Genomic DNA, 25,494 nt, shown 5'->3' with positions numbered 1-25,494 from the left:
TTGGTGATAGTGACCACAATTGCCTCACATTCTACATAGCTATGGAGAAGGAGCAAAGCAGGCACAATGGGAGGATATTTAATTGGGGAAAAGGAAACTATGAAACTGTCAGACGTGCATTGGGAAGCATGGACTGGGAGCAATTGTTCCATAGAAAGGGTACTATAGACATGTGGAGACTGTTTAAGGAACAGTTGCTGCGAGTGATGCACAAATGTGTTCTTCTGAGACAAGCTAGAAGGGGTAAGATAAAGGAACCTTGGATGACGAGAGTAGAGGAGCTTCTCGTCAAAAGAAAGAAGGCAACTTATGTAAGGTGGAGGAAGCAAGGGTCTTGCTCAGGTCTACAGGATTACAGGCAGGCGAGGAAGAAGCTCAAAAATGGTCTGAGGAAAGCCAGGAGAGGACACAATAAAGGCTTGGCAGGAAGGATTAGGGAGAATCCAAAGGCATTTAACACATATATGAAGAATAAGAGAACGATCAAAGAAAGAGTAGGGCTGGTCAGGGATAGCATAGGGAACCTGAGAATAGAGTCTGGGGAGGTTGGGGAAGCCCTAAATGAGGTTTCTGCTTCTGTCTTTACTAAAAAAAAGGACCTTGTAGTGAATGGAACCATTGGGGAGCAGGTAAGCACGCTGGAACAGATAGAGATTGAGGAAGATGATGTGTTGAAATTTTTGACAAACATTAAGGTTGACAAGTTGCCAGGGCCAGACCAGATTTGTCCACGGCTGCTTTGGGAAGTGAGAAATGTGATTGCTTCGCCGCTTGAGAAGATCTTTGCATCCTCGCTCTCTACCGGAGTCGTACCTGAGGACTGGAGGGAGGCAAATGTAATTCCTCTCTTCAAGAAAGGAAATAGGGAAATCCCTGGCAATTACACACCAGTCAGTCTCACGTCTGTCATCTGCAAGGTGTTAGAAAGGATTCTGAGGGATAGGATTTATGACCATCTGGAAGAGCATGGTTTGATTAAATGCAGTCAGCACGGCTTTGTGAGGGGCAGGTCATGCCTCACAAATCTTATTGAGTTCTTTGAGGATGTTACTAGAAAAGTTGATGAGGGACGAGTGGTGGATGTTGTGTATATGGACATCAGTAAGACATTTGATAAGGTTCCCCTGGTAAGCTCGTTCAGAAAGTCAGAAGGAATGGGATACAGGGAAATTTAGCTGTCTGGATACAGAATTGGCTAGTCGACAGAAGAAAGCGAGTGGTAGTGGAAGTATTCTGCCTGGAAGTTAGTGGTGAGTGGTCAGTGGTGATGTTCCACAGGGCTCTGTTCTTGGGCCTCTACTCTTTGTAATTTTTATTAATGACTTGGATGAGGAGATCGAAGGATGGGTTAGCAAGTTTGCAGACAACACAAAGGTTGGAGGTGTTGTTGACAATATAGAGGACTGTTGTAGGCTGCAGCGTGACATTGACAGGATGCAGAGATGGGCTGAGAGGTGGCAGATGGAGTTCAACCTGGATAAATGCAAAGTGACGTGTTTTGGAAGATTGAACTTGAAAGTTGAGTACAGGATTAATGACAGGATTCTTGGCAGTGTGGAGGAACAGCGGATGTGCAGGTTCATAGATCCCTTAAAATTGCCACCCAAGTGGACAGAGTTGTTAAGAAAGCACATGGTGTTTTGGCTTTCATTAACAGGGGGATTGAGTTTAAGACCAGTGAGATCTTGTTTCAGCTCTATAAAACTTTGGTTAGACCACACTTGGAATACTGTGTCCAGTTCTGGTTGCCCTATTATGGGAAAGATGTGGATGCTTTGGAGAGGGTTCAGAGGAGGTTTACCAGGATGCTGCCTGGAATGGAGGGCTTATCTTATTAAGAGAGGTTGACTGAGCTCGGACTTTCTTCATTGGAAAAAAGGAAGAGAGGGGATCTAATTGAGGTGTACAAGATAATGAGAGGCATAGATAGAGTTGATAGCCAGAACCTTTTTCCCAGGGCAGAAATTTTTAACATGAGGGGTCATAGTTTTAAGCTGTTTGGCGGAAAGTGTAGAGGGGATATAAGAGGCGGATTCTTTACGCAGAGAGTTGTGACAGCATGGAATGCGTTGCCAGCAGCAGTTGTGGAAGCGAGGTCATTGGGGATATTTAAGAGACTGCTGGACATGCATATGGTCACAGAAATTGGAGGGTTCGTGCATTAGGTTTACCTTACATGAGGATCAATGGTCGGCACAACATCGTGGGCTGATGGGCCTGTTCTGTGCTATACTGTTCTGTGTTCTTATCCTAAACAAGATGGTGAGTGAAGAGGGGCCAATTAAGTTGTAACCTCTTGCACTATTAGTGAAGTTGGAATCTTTACTTGGTACTTGCCAATGTCTCAACTGAACAGCAGTCCATCTATGCTGAAATTATGTGTTTAAGTATTGAAGATTGGGCCTGACCTTAAAAGTTCTCATCTGAAACCTTAACATGACAGTAAGCTGCACCTACACAATAAAATAACATTAGTCGATTTTGATTTTTGCCAGTATGTAGAATTATTGCTGAAATCTTTGAGAAAGCAACTTCAGCGTCATCTTCTTGCATGATTAGTATTTGCATATGTAAAACTATTGTTTTAGGGATAAAATGAGTGACTGAAGCCATTAGGGATTATAAACTGCTTCAATCACCTTTTACTTTGATTCCAGAAATCACAAGTGTGGATCTAAGACAATTTTTTAGATGCCTTTTGACGTGAGATATTTAATTTTTAACAGTCAATTAAAGTTAATTACAGGCTTTTTGTTAACAAGGCATTTCTTGGAAACCTGGGAGAAAGTGAGGACAGTGAATTCTGAAGATCACTGTGTGTGGACTGGAAAAGCCCAGCAGGTCAGGCAGCATTTGAGGAGCAGGAGAATGAATTTTTCGGGCATAAACCCTTCATCAGGAATGAGGCTTGTTAGCTGGATCGGGGGGGGGGCAAGCTGAGAGATAAATGGGAGGGGGTGTTTAAGGCTATGGGATGCAATGAGAATGCAATAGGTAGATGCACCTTTAACGACTTCTCGTTCCAATCCTCCCACTTCCTCCAAACTAAAACGCAGCCATAGCCACCGGCTTGTGCCCCATATATACCTGCCTCTTTGTTGGGTACGTAGAACAGTCCACCTTCCGCAGCTATACTGGCACCATTCCCCACCTTTTCCTTCTCTATATTGATGACTATATCAGAGCTACCTCATGCTCCCATGAGGTTGAACAGTTCATTAACTTCACTAACAACTTTCACTCTGACTTCAAGTTCACCTGGACCATCTTGGATACCTCCCTCCCCTTCCAGGACCTCTCCATCTCCAGCTCCGGCAACCGAAAAAGCACAGACATCTACTACATACACACTGACTCCCACAGCTACCTGACTACACCTCCTACCACCCTGCCTCCTGTAAAAACACCATCTCTTATTCCCAATTCCTCTGCCTCCACCGCATCTGTTCCAAGGATGACCAATTCCACCATAGAAAATCCCAGATGGCCTCCTTCTTCAAAGACTGCAATTTCCCCTCCCATGTGGTCGATGATGCCCTCCAGTGCATCTCCTCCACTTCCTGCTCTTTCACCCTTGAACAACACCCCTCCCAACGCAACAAGGACAGAACTCCTTGGTTCTCACCTTCCACCCCACCAACCTCCGTATACATCACATCATCCTCCGCCACTTCCACCATCTACAAACAGACAGCACCACACAGGATATATTTCCATCCCCACCCCATCAGCATTCCGGACAGACCATTGCATCCGCAATTCCTTTGTCAGATCCATGTCTTCCACTCGTCCTCAACCCACTCCCCGCACCTTTCCCTGTCACCACAGGAAGTGCAAAACCTGTGGCCACACCTCCCCCCTCACCACCATCCAAGGCCCCAAAGGATCCTTCCACATCTGACAGAAGTTTGCCTGTACCTCCACAAATGTCATCTACTGTGTCTGTTGCACCCCAATGTGGTCTCCTCTACATTAGGAAGATAGGATGCCAACTTGTGGATTGTTTCACAGAACATCTCTGGGACACCCGCACCAACTAAACCAAATGCCCTGTGGCTGAACTTTAACTCCCCCTCCCACTCCACCAAGGGCATGCAGGTCCTGGGCCTCCTCCAGGCTAAACCCTAACCATCTGATGCCTGGAGTAAGAATGCCCCATCTTCCACCTTGAGACCCTGCAACCACACGGGATTAATGTGGATCTCAGCAGTTTCCTCATTTCCCCTTCCCCACCTTATCCTAGTCCCAAGCCTCCAACTCAGCACCGCCCTCTTGACCTGTCCATCGTCTTTCCCATCTATCCGCTTCACTCTCTTCTCTGATTACCTTCTCCCCCATCTTCATCTACCTATTGCATTCTCAGTTACCTTCCCCACAGCCACAGACCCCCACCTCCCCCCCACAATTTATCTCTCAGACCCCTGGTCCACAAGCCTCATTCCTGATGAAGGGCTTATGATCGAAAATCGGCTCTCCTGCTCCTCGGGTGCTGCCTGACTTGCTGTACCTTGCCAGCACCACACTCTTGATTTCTTGGAAACCATAGATTTTGAGCTAATTGCTGGATTTGCAATCTAGTGCAATGTCTAGGTGTGCCAGAACATTAGATCAACAGCTATCTAACATGCCGAGCTTTTACTTCATTTAAGAACTACCCATTATTAGCTAAAAGTTTTATCCTGAAGTGCCAAGAGAAATCTATATTTTTTCCATTCAATGGTATATATTTTGGATTATTTGGGGAGGAAACATTTAGATTATATTACAAATCATGTGTTAACCATTTCTGAAACTTTAAGGAATAAGTTTAGTTTCAAAATAAATTGATAAGTTTGTGTTTATTGAAAAAACCTAATTGATACATATTTTTAAGTCTAATATTGCAAAAGCAATTGACCGTATCAGGAACAAGCTAAATAATTAAATTTACATTGCAACCTGTGGAGTACTAGACCGAGAGAAAGATAGTGCACTCCTCCCATCTCAGTTGTAGTTAAGAGGTGACTTGCACAGAAAGGAAATGTATGAACTTAATGTACATGTTCCTAACAGCTTTGGTGTGAAGACTAGGTTAATTTAGCTCCCATTTTAAAACATCACTTCTTACCTAATATACAATTGTGTCAGAAGTATGTTATTTTTCAAATTATTGAAATAAGTAGATCAAGGCATAAAAATATAAATCAAATTATAATGCTGGCAATTATTTCAATATTAAATAGTGTTGGCTCAAGTATTTGATATAACAATTTGGATTCATCTGTAAAAAAACACACATAAGCCTATCACTGGCAAATTTCTGTTAATAAAGCACAGCTAACTTCAAAATATCAAAATATTTAGATCAGGTGGAATAAAAGACCATGACTTACATCTCTGTAAAGAAAATGTTTTTATTAATAATGTAGCCATGTTAAATACCATCACCAGAAATGAGTTTGTTTTACATTAATTGTTGTCACATAAAGGCCATTGTCCAGTAACCTAACAGCAGTGTCCCCTTGACTTAAAATTTATGTACAAGACAGCTGTGTTTACTGGAATAGTGCCACTGACATGATTAAATCATAAACAGAGTTGCAGACATAATGTGAAAAATATATTTTTTTAAAAAAAATTAAATTTCAAATAAATACTGCATAATGATAAGTATGTACAAATCTTTCATACTTTAGTATCCTTCTTGCTAATATTTCCGAAAGATTATTTTAAACAGGGATAATATGCAGAAAATAATCAAATAATGATAAATTCAGTTGCTGTCACAATGTGTATGAAATAATTGTGTAATTTGGAATTTTGTTTTCTTTTAAAAAGAGTAATTTTTTTATGTCGTAATTGTTGTAGGTCCAGACTTGTGGCTGCTCATAGCAATGTGTAATGCTGGCACCAATAGCCAAAGGCTACTGCCAGCTCTAATTCCAAGACATTAGTGTTATTTTGGTGATACAATAGGAATCTCCTGTTCCTTTTAATAGATGGCTTGACATTCAATACCTCAACTACAATACTTTATGTCATGAACAAAGGACTCAAGAATTACTCTTGGCTTAAACAAAATCGCACCACAAATAGAAAATTTAAAAAGGCATATTTAAATTTTCCTTTTAAATGGTATTCAAGCATACTCATTGACGAGCCTTTATGTGCTCCACCAGCCTCCTTTCCAATAACAAAAAACTGTGGCAACTCTGCATCTTTGCCACCTTCATCCACACAAATTGCATGTTCTACAGAACACTTTTAAAAAAAATCTAGCCTCTTTCAATTTGGAAGTGAGATCAGGGGAGGGTGTCACAGCATGGTTGTAAACTAATTCATTAGTGTAGAGTTCAATTTCGAACCCCAGAACGACAGGTGATTTTCAATGGCCAATTTTTAGCATAATCTAGCAAGTGAACATCAGTCCATGTTAAAAGTCCTCATTAAACTGCACAAATATATGTGTGAAAATTGAACTTTACAGCAAAACAGTTTGACCTTTTGTAACCCTGTCTAAAGGACTTCAGGAATTCAGACATGCAAAACTAATTATCTGACTGGATGATATCTACACCTGGCTGGTCAAGAAGACTTATTATATAATTGTAAAACAATTCTCAATTAGAATACCGTGTTACTTGATTTGTCCTCTGTCAATATCAATGCTATATAATTTCAGAGAAAAAGTCTTATTCCTACAGTATGTACACATTGAATGCGGCTAGAAATTATCTTATGTTACTGAAGATTTTTTTCTGAACAATGGCCAGACAATTCTTTTATTTGCTGTAGAATTCAATTTAAGATGAGAAAATGTAAATAAGTTCTATGTCGTCATGCACTGTACAATAAAAGGATGCTGCAATTTCTTTTGTCAAATGCATGCTGAATTATTGCAGTGTGCCCAAGCCATGTTGCAAAAATCCTTTCAACATGCTTGCAAATCATATCATTTCTTTTGTTGTTAAAATGGCACATTTTACCCAAAGAATCAAAATGCAGTATTGCTCTGCAACCTTTAACCCAGATGAGGGGCTTGAATGGCGAGAGACACGAGGTCGTACACAGAGCATACAATAAATTACCCAATAAAAGGGACAGAACAGCATGTGTAATCTTTGAATAATGTCGGACTTTGAAGGTCTGTGTCATAATTTTAATTTATGTTTTTGTCCACAAGACGACATTTCCTTTATATCACTTTGAAATTACTTTTATTCAGTAAGGCCAGCCCTTCCTAAATAATCATTGTCCGCAAAAGACAGACTCATTAATGATTTACTCTGAATATGGGAAACACGGTGTCATTGTATCACACTGTTGCATTCACTCCCCCATAAAACCATGCACTGGTGAAACATTTTTAAAAAATAATATAAATTGTTGAAAATGGCTGTTTTTTTCCGCAAGTTTCAGCCTCAAGAAAATAATTTTACATGTTGTATTTTTCATTTAAGTTCAGCTAAATTTGTGTCCATGCAAATTCTTTTCTTTTAAATTTCATACAGTATATCAGCAGAGAAACAACAATATCAAGTCACGAGATCTCTCCCTTTGTGAATCACTGTGGTATCTTTCTGGAGCTTCCAAGTTGATTCTGAATGCCAGTACCATTTTATACTTTGCATTTTTTTTTAAGAAAAAAAATTTAAATCTCTTGTGCTGCAGTTTTGTGCAGCTGACTCCATCTCATTTTGCCCCGCCTGGTGATTTTCTGCTCATTAGTGTACTTTACTTTCAACTCAGCACAATCATATGCCCATGATGTCTCTCAGAACCAACAGCCCATCAGCCTTCATGAAATCTTTGGCTGTCACTTTAGGAGCCAAGGCGGTGGGGTCAGAGTAGCAGATGAATCAACAGGGATAAAGAACAACAAAAAAAATGGTTCATTGAAAAATAAGGGCTTCTGTTGTGTGAATTGAAAGATTCTTATTTATTTATTTTTATATTCATGGCTTCTGATTGGACAAAAAAAATTGTCATTTAACTCCAGCAACCATATAAGTTCAGCAAAACTGCACTTCCTTCCCTAAGGACCTTCTCAGGGCACAATGTGTGCAATTTCCTCTGAGAACACAGGACCATTTTTAATCCCTAGGAACAGGCTCAGAAGACACAACATCAAGCATGCAGTGTGACCAGGGTGACGATCTGTGAGCTGAACACTGGTTGCAACAGCAACACTTTCACAACTGCTATGAACGAGCGTAAGAAGGTCCGGATGAACTCTCAAGAGAGGACTGGGAAGCTCTTCTTGTCAGGGGAGCCAAGGTTGGATCGACCAATGAGGAAGTGGGAAACAGTTTGTACCAGCCGATCACCATATTGGACAGGTCTAACTCTTCTAATAGGATCTGTGCAACTCCCATGAAGGATTTGTGATCCATTCGTCCATAATCTCCCCATACAATTATCTAATGGAGGAAAATATAGCATTGTGTTAGCTATGTTTGTATTTTAATACACCTTTTCAAAAGTTATACAAAAAATCCAAATTAGGAGATGAGGCATACCACTTGATCCTTTGAGCCTTTGCTACCATCTAATTAGAACACAGCTGATCTGATTACTCCACATTCTTTTTAACCCTGATAAACATTTACCTCCTTGCTTATCAAGAATATATCTACCTCTGCCTTAAAAATATTTTTACTGCTACTTCCACTGCCTTTCAAGAAAAGGAATTTCAAAGACACTTGACCCTCTGGGAGAAAAATTTAATGTCATCCAATGGGCAACCCTTTATTTAAAACAGTAACTTATTATTCTAGATTCTCTTGTTTATTTATTTTTGTTGTCCTTCTCTCATTCCCTCCCAATTTCAACCTGTTCTTGTAAACTTGAAATCTGGCACTTTGGGTATTACCAAAGCAGGAACCTGATGCAGGGTTTTATATTTGTTGCCTGCTAACTCAATGGATGACCAGGAGCTTGTTTGACTGTCACCTCCACATCATTCAGCTACAGAAGCATGGTTTAAGTTAATTACTTGATTGGAGAATTAAATTCAGAAAAAGAATTGATAGGGTAGAGTGGAGTTTCTTGGAAATCCACCGGGTGGTCATAACCTTCAAGTTCAAGGGAAGCCCAATAAAAACAAATCCAGAAAAAAAATAAAATGACCTCCTGCAAATTTATAGGAAGGTGGAATATGCTTACCTCACACAGGGAACCATAGATAATGAGTCAATTGAGATGGTTGAAAGGGAGTTAAACATTTGTTTGGGAAATAATGAAATATGGAGAAAAGGCAGTGAATTTGGATGTAAGTGATATTCTTGTGGTGAACAAAAATGGCTCCATAGGCCTTTTCCTGGTTCGAATTTCACTGCCGTTTTCACTTTACACAGGAGCCACAACATTTTTTTTAGTGGAAAGCAGACTGCTGGGGATGTTGGACACACATTCGCAATTTAAAACGTTGTTAATGAAGGGCAATTTGAAGGATCAGTCCTATGGACAGGTGCCAAACAACACAGAAGGGCATGGACCATAAAATTCCCTCTGATGCTGAGGCTGATAACAGACTGAAAGAAGACATTTATCCACAGGAAGGAGAATGGCTAAGAATGGATACAAAATCTCTTGTCGATTTATCCAAGCAGGAAACAGCACAGTGGAATGAGGAGGGTGGGAAAGAACATTTAAAATATGAAAGGAGAAAAAAATTATGAATTAAAATAAATTATAAATCTTTTCTTCTTTTTGCTCCTGAGCATTTTTAACATATAAGGAACTGGAGCACAAATTAACTTCAGTAATTTTTGTCTAGCATTACTAGGACACTAGAAGTAAGACAAAGCATGGCAGTTGTGCAACATATTGTACCAAATGCGGTTTATCTAATCAATAAACAATCTAGTGTAGTGGGCCTGTCTGTAACACCATTTTTAATTGCGCTGTTTCAGTATTAATTACAGCCTCTTCCTGTAGAATGCTGATGCCATCCCAGTTTAAAGGGTCAGATGAAATACATTGTATTACCATTGTTCATCATTCACATGAACGATCACCTATTATCCAGACATTGTCCAGCACCCACCTCCCCAAACCTTTCAGTAAAGGGACCAATCTGAGAACTAAAACTCTTTGAGTGGCCAGGCTGCCTTTCACAGCATAATAGGGGAGATATCAAATAACCTTGGTGGTAATGCCTTTGCTCACCCGTTGTAATGATTGCCAGGTTCCTATGGAGCCCAAACAGAGGAGAACCTATCAGTGGAACTCCCTGTTCTATGATATGCTACACTTTTTTAGCAATTACAATCTTGTCCTTTATGATTTATAGTAATTCCCAGAAATAGTGGAGACTCCGCTCTATCAGCTTTCTGCTGTTTCTCTGAGGGATCTTTTCATTTTTTGCCTCATGTTGCAATTGGACAAGCAAATGACGGATCTGTCTAAGGAAGTTTCAGATGAGAGTGTAATGATGATTGGTCACAGTATTTAATGGGGCCTCATTTCAGCGCATTGATTGACCTTTTATTCAAACATATTTAAAATCAAAACGCAAAAGCTGGTTACCTGCAGAACCTTTCCTTGGGGGCTATCTTCAAATGGCAACTGTTGCTGATACAAAGGATCCAGTGTTTTTCTTGCCACTTTAGTTTTCTTTTTGGCTATACAGATGCCATTTTCCAGCAAATAAACTTTAACATATGGTGCTAAGCAAGAAAGAGAGTTATAATTGTGCTGCATATTCTATATATACAACATTATTACAGAATAACATGCATTACAGCATATAACTGTACAATAGTGTATGAGATCGCTCAGAATGATCAATATCACATGCTTTGGCACTTTTTAGTTTCAATTTTCTTTGAAACGTAATACAAGTTATTGTACGTATGACATCCTATACACCTTACATGTATATCATGTTATCAACTTATATTTCTAATATCCAAGCACACGTTAAATGCATCAGTAAAAATCTTTGCAGAGTAACTTATTTTGGACTCTGTTCTCATTTGAAAGTATAATGTGTGTCAATGATTAGGGTTTGGATCAATTTCTTGATTTAAAATGATGTACAACATACAGAAAATTTTATACTGACAAAAACATGCCCCCCATTCTGTAGAACCCAATCTATGAAGGGATACTGTTCTTTTTGCAGCAAGGCCCCTCTGTTCCTCCTTTGACGTTTTTGCCTAAACTGTGGGGTGGGATTACAGACTGTTGAATGTGAAGTCTATTCATTTCTTCATCTGATATGTCTGCAGATACATCTCCCACAAAAAGTTAGTGAATAGAGATGGTCAGGTACGTGAATTTTCTATGAGGATATTCTTATTTGCTTCCAGCTTGTGACAGGTTTTCCTCCAAAGTTACAATGAATCTATTCAGAAATGTAATAACAGTAGAAAACACAAATTCTATATAGGCCTTAGCAGAAATAAACTAACTTTACACAGATCAAACCTGAGGCATCCTGGTCTAAAATGGATCAGTAGTGATTAAACACTGTGGAAGACTCTTGCTCTTAGAAACGCAATTAATAGTCATAGTTTTACTATTATATGAGTAAAATGATGCATGTTTCTGTGGCAGACTTTCATTTCACAACAGTGATAATTTGACATGTTGTCCCCCACTTTCAGATTGTAACATTCTTCAGTTTCCCACCTCATGCTCTTCTTTGAGCTTATCTTGTCCTTAAGACCTACTTGTTGATTCTTCGATCCTGTTCCCACTAAAATGCTGATCACCTGACTTCCCTTCCTGGTCTCCATGTTAGCCAATATTGTTGAAGTTCTCTTTCTTCAGATACTGCCCTCATTTCCTTCAAATCTGTCATCATCACTCCACCTCTCATAACAAACAGCCCTTTACTCCACACCATTTCCAATCTTGTTTTTTATTCCTTGAACATGTTGCCACCTTGTGAATCACTCTGATTTCCCAGAACTCTACATTTAATCAATTAAGTTTCTACCACTAAAACAGTATCAAACAAGCTCTTATTGAAGTCATAAATTACATCCTATGTGATTGTGAAACAGGTAAACTTTCAGAACTGTCAGTAAACTTTGACATGGTTAACCACACTAACCTCCTCCAATGCCTCGCCAATCTCTTCCATAATCATTCCTTTTTTATCCATCTGTTCATAACCGATGTGTGCATTGCAATGGCTTCTCTTCACATTCCTGCATTACTCTCTCCTTTGTCCCAGAGGATCTATCCTGTCCCCCTTATATTTCTCATTTACCAGCTCGGCTTACTGAAATCATTTGAAGTCATTGTATTAGCCTTTGTACACAAAATGTAGGTGACACTCACATCCTCCTCACCACAACCACCAACACCACCACCACCTGTCAACTCCTTTACTTTTGCTAACCTGATTATTCAATGTTATGGACTTGATAAGGAGAAATTTCATGCAATTGAATACTGAACTGTCCCTGCTCTAAACTCTTTTCCTATTGACGGACTCCAAACCTCTCACTGTCAGTAATTTGTGATTGAGCAAGTTTGTTGCATGATGAACAGCTTATGCTTGAAACATCAGCTCTCCTGCTCCTTGGATGCTGCCTGACCTGCTGCCCTGCCCTGTATCTCCAGCATCTGCAGTCCTCACTTTCTCCAGGTTTGTTGCATTTTTGACCACATTTGCCATATTTGTTGACACAAACTGGCTCCCAGTCAAGTGATATCTTATTATTAAAATTTTCATCCAGGTTTTCAAATCCCTCCCTGCCTTATTCTAACCTTCAGACTCACAGCTCTCTAACACATGTGTGTTCATTTAATTTTGTACTCTTGATCAATTTTATCTGTATGTGTAATCACTCCAGCATTGATGGTTGAGCCTTCAGTTCCTTTGGCCCTAAGCTCTGGAATTTCCTCCCTACAGCTCTCTGGCACTCTATCTCATCTTCCCTCCTTAAATCATTGCTTAAAAGCTACCTCTTTGCCAATGCTTTTGGTCATCTGACTTAATTTCTCCCATGTGACCCGGTGTCATTCCCACTTTATAATACACTTGGAATGTTCAATTATACAAATAATGCTGTATAAATGTATGGTAAAGATTCTGAAAGATACTTTAAAATTGGCAGCAGTATCCAAGAAGGTAAGACACAATCAAAATAATACTGATGCAGTTTTTCTTACAGGGAAATATTGTTTTCACATACGAACATTACCATCAGGATGACTTTGGACATTTATGTCAATTCAAAAGGATCTGAATATGAATGAATCACATATCATGTGCTACTGTGGATGTGCCAATACAGATCTAGTCTCATATAACTGCCAGTTTGAGTGTTCTGCTTAAAGTACCAGCAGTGACCTTTTTTCCCAAGCTATTACTATTTATATATGCTCCCAATTGAACTGAGTTACTAGCTTTTAATGAAATACTTAATTTTAATACTTTTACATGTTGGGAAGAGAAAACTATTATTAGTGAATGCCACTGACTTGGCATCTGGATTTGAATTTTATACTTTCAGGGAAACGCTGTTTCCGATTGATAGAAGCTCTTAGCTGATGATTTTAATATTAGCCAGAACTGGACGTTTGCCATTGCTGCTTGCTTATTTAACATTGTAGTCAGTTAGGTGTGGTGGTGGCAGTTGATAAGTTTCCTACTCTATGTTAATTTGCTCAGTTTCCATGGACCGGATAAAAGGGAAGAATTGCTTTTATAACTTTGAGTGAGAAAGACCAAAGTAACTATGTGTTGGACTTTATTCATTAAAGAGGCATTATTACACCTGCAAGGTAGCTGGGTGGATTGTCTCTTTCTTTAAAGTCAGAGATGATGATGAACAGCTTGTCCTATTCTCACATCTGGGGTTACTGCATTCTTAGAGACAGCACAGGAAGATAATGTAGCCTGCAAATTTTATATTTATTCATTGATATAGGTTGAAAGTTGAGTGGGTTCCCTTCTGTACACGTTTTGCTCTCTACTGTGTTGCCTGCACACGACAAACTAATAGTCCTGAGGCAGGAGTAGGAACATCTGGGAGGTAATAATTTCATTCTGAAAATGTGACTGTGCCACGAAAAAGGGAAATGAATATCTTACAAGTTTAAAATTTAAACTTAAATAAGAAATCCGAGGAGGGTGTGCACCTTCCTCTGCAGGAAAGTGACCAAAGTGACTAGAAATCCCCTTCTGCATCTATGCCCGTATCACTGAAAACTGATAAAATAGATTGGACATCTGGGTTTCAGTCCTCTCTGCACCAGGATATAACTGAGGAAGCAAGGGTCCTGTTTACAGCTGGTTGAGAATGATAAATGAGCCATGAGAGGATTTGTGGTGAGAGCTTGTGATTCAGCATTCTGAACCCTATAACACTGCTATTTTTAACTCGCTATTTAAAATGTAAAACTAGAGAGAACATCATTGCAATCAGACTATCTGACAGTACACAAGGAAGGTTAATGTGAGAAAAAACATTTTTACACAACAATTAGGGTATGGAATGCACTGTCTGGAAATATGGTGGAGGCAGGATGGTTATGTAGATAGTAATAATCTGCAAGGATATTAGGTAATGGCAAGAGATTGGCACTAGAAAATAGAGCCAGTCCCGGCATTATCAGCTGCTTCTGCACCATAACAATTCTGTGATCGTGTGACTTAATTGAATCCATCAGATCAGTGAAATTATAAAAGTTAAATTTGGGTTAAATCATTGGTCACCTGGATGTAATAGTCTTGTAGTCATACTGCATATTCACATTTTTAAAAATGATTATGTGAAGGAATTAAAATACTGAGAAGCAAGCATGAAGGAACTGCTTCTAGCAGGTTATTTTTGGAAGGAAGTAGTCAAAAACTGCATCAAATTCTGACTTCACTCTGGTTCCCTTTGTCTCTATTTGCATATATAAAAAATTAAAAATCAGCTTGGTTACCAGGTAAAGCTTTGGAACCAGGTTTTCCTACTAGACCTCGGGCTCGAATCACCTCTACTTCGAGTTGTCCTTTCTTATCCATCATGCCAATCTGGATATCACCTAAAGGTAAAGAAGATCAAAAACATTATCTCAGGACATATTTGAAGATTATAAAAAGAGCTTCCTATCTTAAACAGTTCTGTTCAAGTACTGACCCAAGCACACAACCAACTTTTGAAAGTTCTTGCCTAATATGGTCAAAATTGGCCTTTCTCCAATTTAGAACTTCAACTTTTATATCCAGTCTATCCTTTCCATCGCTCTTTTAGAATGAATAGAATTGTGATCATATGAAACACAGGGAGAACTAGCCATTTGGGTATGGAACTGGCTCGAAGGTAGAAGACAGAGGGTGGTGGTGGAGGGTTGCTTTTCAGACTGGAGGCCAATGACCAGTGGTGTGCCCCAAGGATCGCCACAAAACATTCTTGATAGAGGGCTTATGCCCAAAACATTAATTCTCCTACTCCTCGGATGCTGCTTGACCTGCGGTGCTTTTCCAGCACCAAACTTTCCAACAAGAATTGATGCTGGGTCACAGATTTTCATCATTTATATAAATAATTTGGATTTGAACATCGGAAGGATAGCTAGTAAGTTTGCGGATGACACCAAAATTGGAGGTGTCGTGGACAGCGAAGAAGATTAACTCAGAGTACAATGTAATCTTGATAAGATTGGCCAATGGGATCAGGAGTGGCGAATTGAGTTTAATTTAGATAAATGTGAGGTGCTGCATTTTGGAAAGGCAAATCAGGGCAGGACTCATACACTTAATGTTAAGGTTCTAGGGAGTGTTGCTGAACAAAGAGACCTTGGAGTGCAGGGTCATAGTTCCTTGAAAGTAGAGTCGCAGGTAGATAGGATAGTGAAGAAGGTGTTTAGTATGCTTTCCTTTATTGGTCAAAGCATTGAGCATAGGTGTTGGGAGGACATGTTGCACTGTACACAACATTGGTTAGGCCACTTTTGGAATAGTGTGTGCAATTCTGGTCTCTCTCCTTTAGGAAGGATATTTGAAACTTGAAAAGGTTCAGAAGAAATTTAAAACAATGCTGCTGGGGTTGGAGGGTTTGAGCTATAGGGAGAGGCTGGGGCTATTTTCCGTGGAGCGTCGGAGGCTGAGAGGTAATCTTATAGAGGTTTATAAAATCATGAGGGACATGGAAAGGGTAACTAGACAAGGTCATTTCCCTAGGGTGGAGGCTTGCAGACCTAGAGGGCATAGGTTTAGGGTGAAAGAGGAGAGAGAGGAAAGATATAAAAGGGACCTAAAGGGCAACTGTTTCACGCAGAGTGTGGTGCGTGCATGGAAGGAGCTGCTAGAGGAAGTGGTGGAGGCTGGTACAATTATAACATATAAAAGGCATCTGGATCAGTACATAAATAGGAAAGGTTTAGAGGGTTATGGGCCAAGTGCTGGCAAATGGGACTAGGATATCTGGTTAGAATGAATGAGTTAGATCGAAGGGTCTGTTTCTGTGCTGTACATCTCTATGACTCTGTGATCACTGGCCCCAAAGTGCTCCCTCACTGACAGCTCAGTCACCTGCCTATCTTATTTCCCAAGAGTAGGTCAAGTTTTGCTCCTTCTCTAGTCGATAGATCCATATTCTGATTCAGACAACTTTCTTGTCCATAAATAACAAATTCTACTTCATCCAAGCCCTTAACGCTTCTGAAATAACGTGTTCAATTCTGGTCTCCCTGCTATAGGAAGAATGATGTGAAACTTGAAAGGATTCAGAAAAGGTTTGCAAAGATGTTGCCAAGGATGGAGGGTTTGAGCTGTATGGAGTGGCTGAGGCTATTTTCCCTGGAGCATCGGAGGCTGAGGGGTGACCTCACAGAAGTTTATAAAATCATGAGGGGCATGATTAGGGTGAAAAACCAAGGTCTTTTGCCCAGGGATAGGTGAGTCCAAAACTAGAGGGCATAGGTTTAAAGTGAAAGGGAAAAGATTTGAAAGGGAACTAAGGGGCAACTTTTTCACACAGAGTGTGGTGCATATATAAATGAACTGTCAGAGGAAGGTACAACATTTAAGAGGCATCTGGATGCTTACATGAATAGGAAGGGTTTAGAGGGATATGTGCAAATGCTGGAAAATGGGACTAGATTAATTTAGCATATCTGGTCAGATGGACGAGTTGAACTGAAGGGTCTGTTTCCATGCTGTACAACTCTATAACTTTAAGGGAAAGTCAAATGGCAAATCATCCCTAATCTCTCTCTTTCTCATTCACACACACAGTCAAAGGAGGCAACATAGAAAAGGGAACTGGACAGATATTTAAAAAAATCTCCATTTCCCTCTGAAGCAACTCAATCTATTCCCTTGCATCTTGATTAGCAGCCACTGACATTGAGGCCTTCTTCCTCCCTTCCCCATCATTGCAGGTCACCAACTGCTACGTACATTACAAAGAGATAGGAAGTGCTGCACATAGGTTGTGGACTTATTAAGGTCTGAAAACTTTGCTAAATTAGTAGGAGATCCTATACTCAAATATGTCAACCTATTTGTTTTAAAGAGCACACAATAAAACATCTACCTTTTTACAATGATTTGTATCGTCTGAAATGTTGACCAGGGATATGCACAATAACAAATCAAACTCTCAGTGCTTTGAAATACTGGCTTGAAAGAATGTGGAGATGTAAAGGAGAAATTCTGTGAAATAAAAATAAATTCAGAAAGAAAAACAGAAGATGCTGCAAATACTCAGCATCTCTGACACAAGGTCATTAACCTGAAATGTTAACTTTGTTTTTCTCTCTCCATAGATGATGCTGTTAGATAAAGATACCACATGCATGTTAATTCCATGGAAAAAGTTCCCTGTGCTTTTTAAAGTTATCTTGGGAGATTGACTCAGTTCAAAAAGAGAAATATATCTTTGCCCACTCTCCAGCTTGGATTTTTTCATAAACAGTTTCTCTCTTTCTTTCCCTCGCTCTCCACTTCATGCCATTTCTTGCTGTTCAAATCCAAAGGGCTAAAGACCAGTCAGAAGTTTCAAACTTGAAGGGGGAGATCTTATTTTGTTGTAGGTTGGACTTGGTCAATTCAAAGCCCTGACAAACAACAAGCTGGGAACTGACCTAGGGTCAATGTTCTAGTGGAAAGAGTAAATAGGCTGGTCAAGAGGACTTTAAACTAGAAGGGGGGGGGGGGGGGGGGGGGGGGGAGTGGTGGAAAAGGAAGGTATAACTTCCTTCAGTGGGAAACAAAGTAGCAGGTGGATTCAACTGCATGGAAAAATATGAAAGAAATGTTAGAAATGGAGAACTCAGGAGAGGTTATTAAAATCTCCAGTACAGACACAAAGTGGACCGATTGTTTAGAAAGGGTTAGCAATGAAACTTCAAGCAAACTGGACAAATGAACGACAATAAGAAAAGGGACAGTTATACAGGACTGAAGGTTTAAATCTGAATGCACACAGGTTAAGGAATAAAGTAAGTGAGCTTGTGGCAGGTATGACTTGGTGGGCAACACAGAAACATGGCTGCAAATGGATCAGGATTGGCAGCTGAATATCCTAGGATATACATCCTATCAAAAAGATAGGCAGGTAGGCAGGGGGTGTGAGGTTACCTTATTAGTAAGAAATGAAATTAAACTGTAAAGGTAAAAAAAAATAGTTGGAGTTAGGTACAGGCCTCCTAACAGTAGTCAGAGCTGGAGTGCAAGATATACCAGGAGATAGAAAGGTGTGTAAGAAAGGCATAGTTACTGTGATCATGGGGGATTTCGATATGCAGATGGACTTGGGAAATCAGCCTGGTTGTAGGTTGCAAGAAAAGGAATTTGTGGAATGTCAACGAGATGGCAGCTTGTGGTGGAGCCCACTAGGGAACAGGAATACAGGTTTTAGTGTTGTGCAATGAGACAGACTTGATAAAATGAAGGAACCCTGAGGAGGCAGTGATCATAATATGATTGAATTTACTCTGCAATTTGAGAGGGAGAAAATACAATCAGAGATTCAAACACAACTACAGAAGTACAACAGAAGCGTTGAGCAGAATTGACTGACAGAGGAGCTTGCAGGAAAGACAGTGAAACAGCAATGGCAGAAGCTTCTGGGAGGAATTCAGGAGACACAGCAAAAATTAATCCCTAGGAAAAAGAAGCACAGAGAAGGGAAGATGAGGCAATCATGGCTGACTAGGGAAGTCAGGAATATTATAAAGGAGAAAGTACATTATGTGTCAAAGGGCAGTGGAAAACCAGATGATTGGGAAGCTTACAAAGACCAACGTAGGACAACAAAAAAAAGGAAGAAGATTAAATATGAGAGTAAGCTAGCCAGTAATATAAAGGAAGACTGTAAGAGAGTTTCTTCAGATATATAAAGGGCAAATGAGAGGCAAAAGTGGACACTGGATCAATGGAAAATGACGCTGGAGAGATAGTAGTGAGGAACAAGGAAATGTTGAAGGAACTGAGTAATTACTTTGCATCAGTCTTCACGGTGGAAGACATGAGTAATATCATAAAAATTCAAGAGAGTCAGGGGGCAGAGCGGACTATGGTGGTTATCACCAAGGAGAAGGTGCTGGAAAACTGAACGACCTGAAGGTGGATAAATCACCTGGACCAGATGGACCACACCCCAGAGTTCAAAAGGAGATAGCTGAAGAGAAAGTGGAGCCATTAGTGGTTATCTTTCAGGAATCACAAGAATTTGAGAGGGTCCCAGAGGACTGGATAATTGCTAATGTGACACCCCTGTTTAAAAAGGGAGTAAGGCAAAAGACAGAAAATTGCAGGTCAATTAGCCTAACCTCAATCATGGGTAAGATTTTGGAGTCCAATGTGAAGAATGGGATTTCTGATTAAAATACAGCAAAGCCAGCACGGTTTCATCAAGGTGAGGTCATGCCTGACAAATCTGCTAGAATTTATTTGAGGAAGTAATGATCAGGTTAGACCACGGAGAGCCAATGGATGTTATCTACCTGGACTTCAAGAAGACCTTTGACAAGGTGCTGCACTGGAGGCTGCTAAGAAAGATAATGGCCCATGGTGTTAGAGGCAAGGCGCAACATGGATCAAGCAGAGAGCAGAAAGCAGAGGCCTAATTAGGCCATTCAGCCGATCGAGCCTGCTCCATCATTCAATCATGACTGATAGGGTTTCTCAACACCATTCTCCTACTTCCTCCCCGTAACCTTTGATCCTCTTGGCAATCAAGAACCTATCTATCTCCATCTTAAATACATTCAATGACCTGGCTTCCATTGCCTTTTGTGCCATTGAATTCCATAGATTCACCATCCTCTGGGTGAAGAAGGTTCTCCTTATCTCCTATGTTTTATGGTCTAGTTGATCAAATGACAGCAGTGTTTCACAGGGATCAGTGCTGGCTCCACTTTTGTTTGTCATTTATAGAAATGATTTAGATGAGAATATAGAAGGTATGATTAGTCAGTTTTCAGATCACACCAAAATTGATGGTATAGTGGACAGTGAAGATGGCTATCTAAGATTACAAAGAGATCTTGATCAATTGGATCAATGAGCTGAGGAGTGGCAGATTGAGTTTAATTTGGATAAGTGCGAGGTATTGCATTTTGGTGAAACAAACAAGGGCAAGAATTATACAGTTAAAAGGAGGGCCTTGTCATGTTGTCAAACAAGATACCTAGGCATTCAGGTATATATTTCTTTGAAGCTTGCATCACATATGGACAAGATGGTTAAGAAGGCGTTTAGCTTGCTTGTCTTCATTGCTCAGGCCTTTGAGTATTGGAATTGGGACATTACGTTGAAGTTGTACAAGGCGCTCGTGAGGCCTCTTCTGGAGTAACGTGTCCAATTCTGGTTATTCTGCTACAGGACTGATATTATTAAACTGGAGAGGGTTCAGAAAAGATTCATGAGGATGTTGTCAGGAATGGAGTGTTTGAGATATAAAAATTAACTGGAAATGCAAAGACTTTTTTTCACTGGACCAATGGAGTTTGAAAGGTGACCTTATAGCGGTATTTAAATTCATGAAGGGTATAGATAAGGTGAGCAGTGGATGTCTTTTCCCTAGGGTGGAGGATTTCAAGACTAGGGTGCATATTTTTAAGGTGAAAGAAGAAATATTTAAATAAGACATTACGGGCAATTATTTTTATCACAGAGAGTGGTTTGTGTGTGGAATGAACTTCCAGAGAAAGAGGTGAATGCTGTACTGTTACAACATTTAAAAGACATTTTGATAAGTGGATGAACAGGAGATGTTTGGAGGGATATGAGCCAAACACAGGCACGTGGGACTGGCTTAGTTTGGGATTATGGTAAGCATGAAAGGTCTGTTTCCATGCTGTATGACTATGACATTCAACCACCTTATTCATGGTTCATTTGTTCCCTTTTTTGCTCACTATTTACAAATTATTTTTGTATTTCCCTCAGTTGAGCATTGTTAAGCCCTGAATAAAATCTTACTTTTTATTGCAACCTGAGATGAGTAACAGAATTTCTAAATAAAAAAAAACACAAAAGAGATGAAAGTATAATGGATTTTATGTTTAAGTAAGTTTTTGTTGCAAACGTTTCGTCCCCTGGCTAGGAGACATCATCAGTGCTCTGGAGCCTCCTGCGAAGCGCTTCTTTGATGTTTCTTCCGGCATTTATAGTGGTCTGTCCTTGCCGCTTCCGGGTGTCAGTTTCAGCTGTCCGCTGTAGTGATTGGTATATTGGGTCCAGGTCGATGTGTCTGTTGATGGAGTTTGTGGATGAATGCAATGCCTCTAGGAATTCCCTGGCTGTTCTCTGTCTGGCTTGCCCTATGATAGTAGTGTTTTCCCAGTCGAATTCATGTTGCTTGTCGTCTGAGTGTGTGGCTACTAGGGATAGCTGGTCGTGTCGTTTCGTGGCTAGTTGTGTTCATGTATGCGGATTGTTAGCTGTCTTCCTGTTTGTCCTATATAGTGTTTTGTGCAGTCCTTGCATGGTATTTTATAAACTACATTAGTTTTGCTCATGTTGGGTATTGGCTCCTTTGTTCTAGTAAGTTGTTGTCTGAGCGTGGCTGTTGGTTTGTGTGCCGTTATGAGTCCTAGGGGTCGCAGTAGTCTGGCTGTCAGTTCTGAAACGCTCCTGATGTATGGTAGTGTGGCTAGTCCTTTTGGTTGTGGCATGTCCTCGTTCCGTGGTCTATCTCTTAGGCATCTGTTGATAAAGTTGCGCTGGTATCCGTTTTTGGCGAATACCTTGTATAGGTGATCCTCTTCCTCTTTTCGCAGTTCTGGTGTACTGCAGTGTGTTGTAGCTCTTTTGAATAGTGTCCTGATGCAGCTTCATTTGTGTGTGTTGGGGTGGTTACTTTCATAGTTTAGGTCGGTGTGTGTTGTTTTCCTGTGTACCCTTGTGGTGAATTCTCCGTTCGGTGTTCTCTGTACTATCACGACTAGGAATGGAAGTTGGCTGTCCTTTTCTACTTCTCTCATGAATCGGATGCCTGTGAGCGTGGCGTTGATGATCCGGTGTGTTTTTTCTATTTCCGTGTTTTTGATGATTACGAAAATGTCATCGACATATCTGACCCAGAGTTTGGGTTGAATTTGTGGTAGGCCACAACCAAAAGGACTAGCCACACTACCATACATCAGGAGCGTTTCAGAACTGACAGCCAGACTACTGCGACCCCTAGGACTCATAACGGCACACAAACCAACAGCCACGCTCAGACAACAACTTACTAGAACAAAGGAGCCAATACCCAACATGAGCAAAACTAATGTAGTTTATAAAATACCATGCAAGGACTGCACAAAACACTATATAGGACAAACAGGAAGACAGCTAACAATCCGCATACATGAACACCAACTAGCCACGAAACGACACGACCAGCTATCCCTAGTAGCCACACACTCAGACAACAAGCAACATGAATTCGAATGGGAAAACACTACTATCATAGGGCAAGCCAGACAGAGAACAGCCAGGGAATTCCTAGAGGCATGGCATTCATCCACAAACTCCATCAACAGACACATCGACCTGGACCCAATATACCAATCATTACAGCGGACAGCTGAAACTGACACCCGGAAGCGGCAAGGACAGACCACTATAAATGCCGGAAGAAACATCAAAGAAGCGCTTCGCAGGAGGCTCCAGAGCACTGATGATGTCTCCTAGCTAGGGGACGAAACGTTTGCAACAAAAACTTCCAGCTCGGTGAACAGAACCACAACAACAAGCACCCGAGCTACAAATCTTCGCACAAACTTTGAATGTTTAAGTAAAACAACATCTGTGATGTTTCCACATTTCCCTTTTCTGTGTTGCCTCATGTGCCTTGTGTGTTGAGGATGATTTGCCATTTGACTTTCACACTTGCCTGGCAAAGCAACCATTCTTCCTGTGCTCAGTACCTTACTGTGGCAATAACCAAGAGAAATCATAGTATCAACAAAATACAGCTTCTAACTAAAGATTTGTACTTTGCATTGATATACAGTAATTATAAATGTAATAAATAAAACCACTCACTCAATAATTCAACTCACTGACTCCCACAGCCTATCACAACACCAGCTTCAGGGACAACTACAAAATATACCCTATTCTCTGAGCAAAATCAACCAGTTTCTTCTGCCCTTTTCCTCTTCAGTTTGCATTTCTCTCACAACCCGTTTGCAGTTGGTGTGTCTGTGTCTCACTTACCCTCCCGCAGTTTATGTCTCTCTGTCTCACTCATTCCCCTCTGCCCAGTCTGCATGCGTGTCTCTTTCTCATGCTCTCCATCTCCCAGTTTGTGTCTCTCTCCCTCTCCCCCTCTCCCAGTTTGTGTGTCTTTTATCATTCTCCCTCTCCCTTCCTCCCTCCTCCTTCCCTCAGTTTGTGTGTTTTTTTCTCCTCTCTCTTTCCCTCCTCTAGTTTGTGTGTGTGTGTGTGTGTGTGTGTATCTCTCTCACTCTCCCTCCCTCTCCCAGTTGTGTTTCTGTCTCATTTCCACCTCTGAATCTACACATATGCCCTTCTCTTATTCCCCCAACTATTTTAGGTTTGGGTTAGAATTGTGAATACAATACTAGAGTGCATGGTTCATAGAGGACCTCTACCTGGCCTCCCATCACCCATTTGGTTTCAGTCTAATATTTCATACCTCACAGATCTGGAAAGTAGAACCCTGTTTTGTTCCTGAAGATCTTCTGTGTTCCTTCTGGAACTACCAGTTAATAAATAACTTGTAGAAGCAGGAGAGAAGAGGAAGCTGCAAAGGCTGGGGTTTGGAGAAGTCACTGCCCTTACTTTGACTGCCCTAAACTGGATTCCCCAGGCATGGACTAAAATTTCCCATAGGGAGGACTCATTCTCAGCCATTGTACAGTACCATAAATATTGTAAGGCTTCAAGGGGCTGCTTTCTTTCTCCTTGGCATCCACAAAATCTATCTTTTTTGTTACTGTTTTTCGCATTGTTTTCCTTTCTCATGTTATATGATTCAAAAGAGAATTGCATAATGTGTGAAAATAAGAAAAATGACATGGCTATAGTGAAATACTTTAAATCGGTAGTTCCAGTAGAGAGCCAACACAGGCACGTTGGGCTAAGTAGACTCTGTGCTGTCCCATTCCAAGATTGTACACCTCTTCAAAGATGGGAGGCATGGTAGAGAGCAACAAAATGTGTTGAAGCCAATGTTTGGATTTTATAATATCTAGGGGAATTGTAAAAACCTTGAAATCCTGAAGGCATTTCTAAGTGTTTCAGTTGATTGCACTGTAAGATATCCAACGTCCATTGTTTGTTGGCAACTGTAGCAAACAAATGTTACGCAACAAAGCCTCAAGAATAACAAATTAGGCAAACTTGGCTGAGGAATACTGTACTTGTTAATGAACGTTTGGGGAGAACACACTGTACTTCTTGAAATAGCTCATCTACTCCACCTGAAAAGGCTGGATCTCAACTGAAATGTCTAACCCTACAGACAGAATCACCTTGCAATGTAATATTCCTTCACTTAACATTGTGTTCAAGGTTTAAGCTGGGATTTCAGCCCACAACCTTCCAATACAGATATCAATTTCTGACTTTGGCATTCCCCACATCCTCTTTACAAGCCACACCGGACTGTCTATGCAATAATAATTGTCTCATTATTTAGTGTGCTGAAGCTCCAACCCATATACCAGAACTTCAAAGAGGAAAATCCAACAGATTCCATCAAGTTTTGAAGAAACTTCCAATTTCAAGTAAAAAGCTTAGCCTTAGCCGAAATCCTCCCTGTCTGTCACAACCTAAAAAGCATGTGATATATCTTGTTGCCATTGTCCAATATGGTAGTCTATATTCACTGCAAAAACTGGTTCACAGATGTTGGTAATGTGTCCAGATTTCCCCAAGTGAAGTCATGGTCAAATATATCTTGTTGAATAAAGATGGCGCAGGGAGAATATAAAATGTCATAATGATAATGGTCACTTAAAATATATAACAGATACTAATCTGTATTAGGGTCAACTTATACAATGTCACATTTCTTCTAGCTTGTTTCCCAACATGCAATTGGAATTATTGACAGTCAAAATATCCCCTTTGATAAGGATTATTCATTTCAT

At 40.3% G+C, this 25,494-nt stretch overlaps 1 protein-coding gene across 3 annotated transcripts in view; it reads right to left on the bottom strand.

The window, feature by feature from the left end:
• Positions 1-8,180: 8,180 nt before the first annotated feature.
• rims2a (regulating synaptic membrane exocytosis 2a) overlaps positions 8,181-25,494 on the bottom strand; it is an 839,749-nt gene continuing 822,435 nt past the window's right edge. For all 3 annotated transcript variants that reach the window (XM_060824314.1, XM_060824312.1, XM_060824313.1), the window contains 3 exons: positions 14,875-14,976; positions 10,510-10,649; positions 8,181-8,399 (listed from right to left, as the gene is read on the bottom strand). In XM_060824314.1, coding sequence (XP_060680297.1) covers positions 8,181-8,399; positions 10,510-10,649; positions 14,875-14,976 — 461 coding nt within the window. The remainder of the gene's footprint in view (positions 8,400-10,509; positions 10,650-14,874; positions 14,977-25,494) is intronic.

The sequence above is a fragment of the Hemiscyllium ocellatum genome, chromosome 4 (assembly GCF_020745735.1).
Source record: "Hemiscyllium ocellatum isolate sHemOce1 chromosome 4, sHemOce1.pat.X.cur, whole genome shotgun sequence".
Lineage (NCBI taxonomy): Eukaryota > Metazoa > Chordata > Chondrichthyes > Orectolobiformes > Hemiscylliidae > Hemiscyllium > Hemiscyllium ocellatum.
The sequence above is the reverse complement of the archived record's forward strand: the minus strand, read 5'-3'. Positions and strand labels throughout refer to the sequence as shown.